We start from the raw sequence: 9,465 nt of genomic DNA on the forward strand, positions 1-9,465 counted from the left end.
AGATGAAATTCCCCAATATTTGGCCCAAAATTCCCCCAAATTTTGGGGCCAAAACCCCCCAATTTTTGGGGCCAAAATTTCCCATTTTGGGCCAAAATTCCCCAATTTTTTGCGCCAAAATTCCCCCAAATTTTGGGCCAAAATTTCCCAAATTTTCAGGGCAAAATCCCCCAATTTTTTGGGCCAAAATCTCCCAAATTTTGGGGCCAAAATTCCCCCAAATTTGGGGCTGAAATTTCCCATTTTTGGGCCAAAATTCCCCCAAATTTGCGCCAAAATCCCCCAAATTTCAGGATGAAATTCCCCAATTTTTGGGCCAAAAATCCCCCAAATTTGCGCCAAAATCCCCCAAATTTTCAGGCCCAAAATCCCCAAATTTTCAGGATGAAATTCCCCAATTTTTGGCCCAAAATCCCTCAAATTATGGGCCAAAATCCCTCAATTTCAGCCCAAAATCCCCAAATTTCCGGGGCCTAGTTGCCCGATTTTAGGCCCAACTTTGACATTTTTAGGCCGATTTCCGCCGTTTTTGGGTCGATTTCCACCATTTTTGGGCCGAACTTTATGAATTTGGGGTCGAAAAATCCGAATTTTGGGTCAAAAAGCCCGAATTTTGGGTACCTGGCCGTAGTTCCAGGCGCGCTCGGCGATCTGGTCCTCGGTGCCGTAGAAGATCCTCCCGCTCTCGTTCAGCACAAACTCGTCCAGGTCGCTCGTGGGCTCCATATAAACCGTGTCCTCTGCGACCCCAAAATTCACCCGTTTCCACCCAAAATTCACGCTTTTCGACCCAAAAATCGAAAATTTCGACCCAAAATCGACCAATTTTGACACAAAATTGACCAATTTCGCCTCAAATTTGAGCAATTTAGCCCCAGAATTGACCAATTTCGCCCCAAGTTTTGCCTCAATTTTAAACATTTTCACCTCAAATTTCGCCCCAAATTTGAACATTTTCACCTCAAATTTCCCCCCAAAATTGTCAAATTTCCCCCAAATTTCCCCAAAATTCCCAAATTTCCCCCCAAATTTTCCCCAAATTGTCAAATTTCCCCCCAAAATTGTCAAATTTCACCTAAATTCCCCCAAATTTCACCCAAATTTCCCAAATTTCCCAAATTTTCCCCAAATTACCCCCCAAATTCCCAAATTTCCCCCCAAATTCCCCCAAATTTCTTAAATTTCCCCCAAAAATTGTCAGATTTCCCCCCAAATTGTCAAATTTCTCCCCAAATCGTCAAATTTCCCCCAAAATGGTCAAATTTCCCCCCAAATTTCTCAAATTTCCCCCAAATTTCTCAAATTTCCCCCCAAAATCCTCAAATTTCCCCCCAAAATTCTCAAATTTCCCCCCAAAATTGTCAAATTTCCCCCCAAATATCTCAAATTTCCTCCCAAATCTTCAAATTTCCCCCAAATTTCCCCAAATTTCGCCCAAATTTCACCCAAATTCCCCCAAATTTCCCCCCAAAATCCTCAAATTTCCCCCCAAAATTGTCAAATTTCCCGCCAAATCCCCCCAGATTTCCCTCCAAATCCCCCAAATTTCCCGCCAATTCCCCAAATTTCCCTCCAAAATTGTCAAATTTCCCGCCAAATCCCCCCAAATTTCCCTCCAAATTTATCAAATTTCCCTCCAAAATGGTCAAATTTCCCCCAAATTTCCCCCAAATTTCCCCCAAATTTCCCCTAAATCTCCCCCAAAATTGTCAAATTTCACCTCAAATTATCAAATTTCCCCCCAAACCTCCCCCCAAAACGGTCAAATTTCCCCCCAAAATCATCAAATTTTCCCCCAAAATCGTCAAATTTCACCCAAATTTCCCCAAATTTCCCGCCAAACCCCCCAAATTTCCCCCCAAAATTGTCAAATTTCCCCCCAAATCATCAAATTTCCCCCCAAAATTGTCAAATTTCCCCCCAATTCCCCCAAATTTCCCACCAAATCTCCCAAATTTCCCGCCAAAATTGTCAAATTTCCCTACAAAATGGTCAAATTTCCCCCAAATTCCCCCCAAATTTCCCCCCAATTCCCCCAAATTTCCCCCAAATCTCCCCCAAAATTGTCAAATTTCCCCCCAAATTATCAAATTTCCCCCCAAACCTCCCCCCGAAACGGTCAAATTTCCCCCCAAATTTCTAAAATTTCCCCCCAAAAATGTCAAATTTCCCCAACATTCCCCCAAATCTTCCCCAAATTATCAAATTCCCCCAAATTCCCCCCAAAATTTCCCCCAAATTGCCAAATTCCCCCCAAATTGTCAAATTTCCCCCAAATTCCTCCTAAAAATTGTCATATTTCCCCCCAAATTGTCAAATTTCCTCCAAATTTCCCCCAAATCCCCCCAAATTTCACCCAAATTTCCCCCAAATCCCCCCAAATTTCACCCAAATTTCACCCAAATTTCCCCCAAATCCCCCCAAATTCCACCCAAATTTCCCCCAAATCCCCCAAATTTCACCCAAATTTCACCCAAATTTCACCCAAATCCCCCAAATTTCACCCAAATTTCACCCAAATCCCCCCAAATTCCACCCAAATTTCACCCAAATTTCACCCAAATCCCCCCAAATTTCACCCAAATTTCACCCAAATTTCACCCAAATCCCCCCAAATTTCCCCCAAATTTCACCCAAATTTCACCCAAATCCCCCCAAATTTCACCCAAATTTCCCCCAAATCCCCCCAAATTTCACCCAAATTTCACCCAAATTTCCCCCAAATCCCCCCAAATTTCACCCAAATTTCACCCAAATCCCCCCAAATTCCACCCAAATTTCACCCAAATTTCCCCCAAATCCCCCCAAATTTCACCCAAATTTCACCCAAATTTCACCCAAATCCCCCCAAATTTCACCCAAATTTCACCCAAATCCCCCCAAATTTCACCCAAATTTCACCCAAATTTCCCCCAAATCCCCCCAAATTTCACCCAAATTTCACCCAAATCCCCCCAAATTTCACCCAAATTTCCCCTAAATCTCCCCCAAAATTGTCAAATTTCACCTCAAATTCCCCCAAATTTCCCCCCAAATTTCTCAAATTTCCCCCCAAAATTATCAAATTTCATCTCAAATTCCCCCAAATTTCCCCCAAATTCCCCCAAATTATCAAATTTCCCCCCAAAAATCATCAAATTTCCCGCCAAAATGGTCAAATTTCCCGCCAAATCCCCCGGATTTCCCGCCATTTCCCCAAATTTCCCGCCAAAATTGTCAAATTTCCCTCCAAAATGGTCAAATTTCCCCCAAATTCCCCCAAATTTCACCCAAATTCCCCCAAATTTCACCCAAATTTCACCCAAATTCCCCCAAATTTCCCGCCAAAATGGTCCAATTTCCCGCCAAACCCCCCAAATTTCCCGCCAACCCCCCCCTCCCCTCCCCCACCTGGGCACCAGGGGTTGAACAGCACCACGACGTCATTTCCGGGGCTGAAGGGGGCGCCGAACTCCCCCTCCCCCGTCCGCGTCTTGACGCTCAGGCGGTACCGGCCAATGGGAGCGTCCGGCGGCGCCGATAGGTGGAGGACGAGGGCGTGGCCTCCCGCTGGCCCCGCCCCCTCCTCCTCTCCCGCCTTTTCCGCCGTCCAACCGGTGGCCGAGCGCTCGCCCAATGGGATGAGGACGTGGGTGCCCTTGGAGACCTGGGGGGTGGGGCCTAAAGGGAGGGGGCCAATCAGGGGGCGGGTGGGGCCGTGTGGACCAATAGGGACCCATAGGGACCCATAGATTGACCTATAGGGACCCATAGGGACCCATAGAGACCCATAGAGACCATAGAGATCCATAGGGACCCATAGATTGACCTATAGGGACCCATAGGGACCCATAGAGACCCATAGAGACCCATAGAGACCCATAGACACCCATAGGGACCCATAGATTGACCTATAGGGACCCATAGGGACCCATAGGGACCCATAGGGACCCATAGAGACCATAGAGACCCATAGAGACCCATAGAGACCATAGAGACCATAGAGACCATAGAGACCATAGAGACCCATAGAGACCATAGAGACCATAGAGACCCATAGATTGACCCATAGAGACCCATAGGGACCCATAGAGACCCATAGAGACCATAGAGACCCATAGATTGACCCATAGAGACCCATAGAGACCCATAGGGACCCATAGGGACCATAGAGACCCATAGAGACCATAGAGACCATAGAGACCATAGAGACCCATAGAGACCCATAGAGACCATAGAGACCCATAGAGTCCATAGAGACCATAGAGACCCATAGAGTCCATAGAGACCCATAGAGACCCATAGAGACCCATAGAGACCATAGAGACCATAGAGACCATAGAGACCCATAGGGACCCATAGAGACCATAGAGACCATAGAGACCATAGAGACCCATAGAGACCCATAGAGTCCATAGAGACCATAGAGACCATAGAGACCCATAGAGACCCATAGAGTCCATAGAGACCCATAGAGACCCATAGAGACCCATAGACACCCATAGGGACCATAGACACCCATAGGGACCCATAGATTGACCTATAGGGACCCATAGAGACCCATAGGGACCCATAGGGACCCATAGGGACCCATAGAGACCATAGAGACCCATAGAGACCCATAGGGACCCATAGAGACCCATAGAGACCCATAGAGACCCATAGAGACCATAGAGACCCATAGGGACCCATAGATTGACCTATAGGGACCCATAGGGACCATAGGGACCCATAGGGACTCGTAGAGACCCATAGGGACCCATAGAGACCCATAGAGACCCATAGAGACCATAGAGACCATAGAGACCCATAGAGACCATAGAGACCCATAGAGTCCATAGAGACCATAGAGACCCATAGGGACCCATAGAGACCCATAGAGACCCATAGAGACCCATAGAGACCATAGAGACCCATAGGGACCCATAGACACCCATAGGGACCCATAGATTGACCTATAGGGACCCATAGAGACCCATAGGGACCCATAGAGACCATAGAGACCCATAGAGACCCATAGAGACCCCATAGAGACCCATAGGGACCCATAGAGACCCATAGAGACCATAGAGACCATAGAGACCATAGAGACCCATAGGGACCCATAGAGACCATAGAGACCCATAGAGACCCATAGAGACCATAGAGACCCATAGAGACCCATAGGGCCCCATAGCGCCCCATAGCGCCCCCCAACGCTCACCCAATAGCAGCTCCACGCACAGGGCGTCGCCCTCGGGGTCGAAGGGGCGGGGCAAAAGGAGGCGGAGCTCGAAGGGCTGGCCCCGCCTCACCACCAGCGATTGGCAGGCGAAGGCCGCCGTGTGGTGAGCCACGCGATTGGCTGCCGAGCCCAGCACCAGCCCCGTGGGGACCAATAGGCCTGCGGGGAAGAGGTAGAGATCGAAATCCGCCCGGCAACCGGCTGAAAAATAGGTTGGGGGGCCTCGAAACCGACTTTAATATTAATGGGGAGCCTCGAAACTGCCTTTAATATTAATGGGGAGCCCCAAAAATGTCCCCATGGGGACCAATAGGCTTGAAGGGAAGGGACAGAGGGTGAAATCTGCCCGGCAACAGGCGGAAAAAGGGTTCGGGGGGCCTCGAAACCGACTTTAATATTAATGGGGAGCCTCGAAACTGCCTTTAATGTTAATGGGGAGCCCCCAAAATGCCTTTGGTATTAATGGGGAGCCCCCAAAAATATCCCCATGGGGACCAATAGGCTTGCGGGGAGGAGATGTGGGTCGAAATCTGCCCGGCAACAGGCTGAAAAAAGGGTTGGGGGGCCTCGAAACCGACATTAATATTAATGGGGAGCCCCCAAACTGCCCTTAATATTAATGGGGAGACCCAAAAATGCCTTTGGTATTAATGGGGAGACCCAAAAAATATCCCCATGGGGACCAATGGGCTTGCGGGGAAGAGATGTGGGTCGAAATCTGCCCGGCAACAGTCAGAAAAAAGGGTTGGGGGGCCTTGAAACTGACTTTAATATTAATGGGGAGCCCTGAAACTGCCTTTTAATCCCAATAGGGACCCCCAATCCCTATAGAAACAAATGGGGACCCCAGACCCAATGGGGACCCCAGACCCATAGAACCCAATGGGGACCCATAGAACCCAATGGGGACCCCCAACCCCTATTGAACCCAATGGGGACCCATAGAACCCAATGGGGACCCCAGCCCCATAGAACCCAATGGGGACCCATAGAACCCAATGGGGACCCCAGACCCATAGAACCCAATGGGGACCCATAGAAACCAATGGGGACCCATAGAACTGAATGGGGACCCCAGACCCATAGAACCCAATGGGGACCCATAGAACCCAATGGGGACCCCAGACCCATAGAACCCAATGGGGACCCCAGACCCATAGAACACAATGGGGACCCATAGAACTCAATGGGGACCCCCAACCCCTATTGAACCCAATGGTGACCCCAGCCCCATAGAACCCAATGGGGACCCCAGACCCATAGAACCCAATGGGGACCCCCAACCCCTATGGAACCCAATGGGGACCCCAGACCCATAGAACCCAATGGGGACCCCAGACCCATAGAACACAATGGGGACCCATAGAAACCAATGGGGACCCATAGAAACCAATGGGGACCCCAGCCCCATAGAACCCAATGGGGACCCCCAACCCCTATTGAACCCAATGGGGACCCATAGAACCCAATGGGGACCCCAGCCCCATAGAACCCAATGGGGACCCCCAACCCCTATTGAACCCAATGGGGACCCCAGCCCCATAGAACCCAATGGGGACCCATAGAACCCAATGGGGACACCAGACCCATAGAACCCAATGGGGACCCCCAACCCCTATTGAACCCAATGGGGACCCATAGAACCCAAAGGGGACCCCCAACCCCTGTTGAACCCAATGGGGACCCCAGACCCATAGAACCCAATGGGGCCCCCCAACCCCTATTGAACCCAATGGGGACCCCAGACCCATAGACCCCAATGGGGACCCCCAACCCCTATTGAACCCAATGGGGACCCCAGACCCATAGAACTCAGTGGGGACCCATAGAAACCAATGGGGACCCCCAGACCCATAGAACTCAATGGGGACCCATAGAACCCAATGGGGACCCATAGAACTCAATGGGGACCCCAGACCCATAGAACTCAATGGGGACCCATAGAAACCAATGGGGACCCCCAACCCCTATTGAACCCAATGGGGACCCCAGCCCCATAGAACCCAATGGGGACCCCAGCCCCATAGAACCCAATGGGGACCCCAGACCCATAGAACACAATGGGGACCCCCAACCCCTATTGAACCCAATGGGGACCCATAGAAACCATTGGGGACCCCAGACCCATAGAACCCAATGGGGACCCATAGAACCCAATGGGGACCCATAGAACCCAATGGGGACCCCCAACCCCTATTGAACGCAATGGGGACCCCAGCCCCATAGAACCCAATGGGGACCCCCAACCCCTATTGAACCCAATGGGGACCCCAACCTGGTCGGATCCTCTGGGGGGGGCGGGTCCCCGGCACCTCCCCCGGTTGGGGGTCCCAATCTTCCCGCCCCGCCCGGCGACAGCAGCCGCAGCAACCGGCCAATCGGCGCCAGAGCCCGCGGGAGGCGTGGCCGCGGGGGGCGGGGCTTGTGGAGGAAGGGGGCGGAGCTTCCGGAAAGGGGCGGAGACTGGCGGCCGCCCAGCGGCCCCGGTCCAGGCGGGGGTCGGCGTCCGGCATGGGGCTGCGGGACCAGTATGGACCAGTATAAACCAGTATGACCAGTATGGACCAGTATAGACCAGTATGGGCCACTATGGACCAGTATGGGCCACTAGGGACCAGTATGGACCAATACCAGTATAGACCAGTATGGACCAGTATAGACCAGTATGGACCAGTACGGACCAGTATGGGCCAGTATAGACCACTAGGTACCACTAGGGACCAGTCTGGACCCATACCAGTATAAACCAGTATGGACCAGTATGGACCAGTATGACCAGTATAAACCAGTATAGACCAGTATGGACCAGTATAGACCAGTATGGGCCACTATGGACCACTGGGGACCAGTATGGACCAATACCAGTATAGACCAGTATGGACCAGTATGGACTAGTATGGGCCAATACCAGTATAAACCAGTATAGACCAGTATGGGCCAGTATGGACCACTATAGACCAGTATGGACCACTATGGACCAGTATAGACCAGTATGGACCAGTATGGGCCACTATGGGCCACTAGGGATCAGTATGGACCAATACCAGTATAAACCAGTATAGACCAGTATGGGCCAGTATGGACCAGTATGGGCCACTATGGGCTCCTAGGAGCCAGTATGGACCAATACCAGTATAAACCAGTATGGACCATTACGGACCCATACAGACCAGTATAAACCACTATAGACCAGTAGGAACCAGTATGGACCAGTTAAGACCAGTATAAACCAATAGGAACCAGTATGGACCAGTATGGACCAGTATAAACCACTATAGACCAGTAGGAACCAGTATGGACCAGTATGACCAGTAGGGACCAGTATAGACCAGTTAAGACCAGTAGGAACCAGTAAACAGTTTAGACCAGTAATAACCAGTAAAGACCAGTATAAACCAGTATGACCAGTATGGATTAGTACAGACCAGTAAGAACCAGTACAGACTAGGACGGACCAGTATAAACCAGTACAGACCAGTACAGACCAGTAGGAACCAGTATAGACCAGTTAAGACCAGTATAAACCAGTACGAACCATTATAGACCAGTAGGAACCAGTATAGACCAGTGTAGACAATATAAACCAGTATAAACCAGTATGGACCAGTATAAACCAGTATAGACCAGTAAGAACCATTGAGGCCTCCGGGTCCCTCCCAGTATAAACCAGTAAGACCCAGAGGAAGCCACACAGGAAACCAGTATAAACCATTATAAACCAGTATGGACCATAATAAACCAGTATGGACCATTATAAACCAGTATGGACCATAATAAACCAGTATGAACCATTATAAACCAGTAAGAGCCCTCAAACCACCCACCCAGTTCCTCCCAGTATGGACCAGTAACCCCTCCCAGTATAAACCAGTAACACCCAGTATGGACCAGTAAGACCCAGTATGGACCAGTAAGACCCAGTATGGACCAGTAACCCCTCCCAGTATAAACCAGTAACCCCCAGTATGGCCCAATGAGCCCCAGTATGGACCAGTAAGACCCAGTATGGACCAGTGACCCCTCCCAGTATAAACCAGTAACCCCCAGTATGGACCAATGAGACCCAGTATGGACCAGTAAGACCCAGTATGGACCAGTAAGACCCAGTATGGACCAGTGACCCCTCCCAGTATAAACCAGTAACCCCCAGTATGGCCCAATGAGACCCAGTACGGACCAGTGACCCCTCCCAGTATAAACCAGTAACTCCCAGTATGGACCAATGAGCCCCAGTATGGACCAGTAAGACCCAGTATGGACCA

General features: G+C 50.2%; 1 protein-coding gene across 1 annotated transcript; it reads right to left on the reverse strand.

Moving 5' to 3' along the window:
* Positions 1-621: 621 nt before the first annotated feature.
* LOC309451823 (protein-glutamine gamma-glutamyltransferase K-like) lies at positions 622-7,716 on the reverse strand (the record flags this gene model as incomplete). The annotated part of the gene is made up of 4 exons (XM_082076519.1): positions 622-740; positions 3,391-3,660; positions 5,183-5,362; positions 7,479-7,716. Coding segments are annotated over 4 exons (807 nt in total), but the record flags the coding sequence as incomplete, so codon positions are not given.
* Positions 7,717-9,465: the final 1,749 nt, after the last annotated feature.

Source organism: Streptopelia decaocto (assembly GCF_964273445.1).
Source record: "Streptopelia decaocto genome assembly, contig: HAP1_SCAFFOLD_2330, whole genome shotgun sequence".
Classification (NCBI taxonomy): domain Eukaryota; kingdom Metazoa; phylum Chordata; class Aves; order Columbiformes; family Columbidae; genus Streptopelia; species Streptopelia decaocto.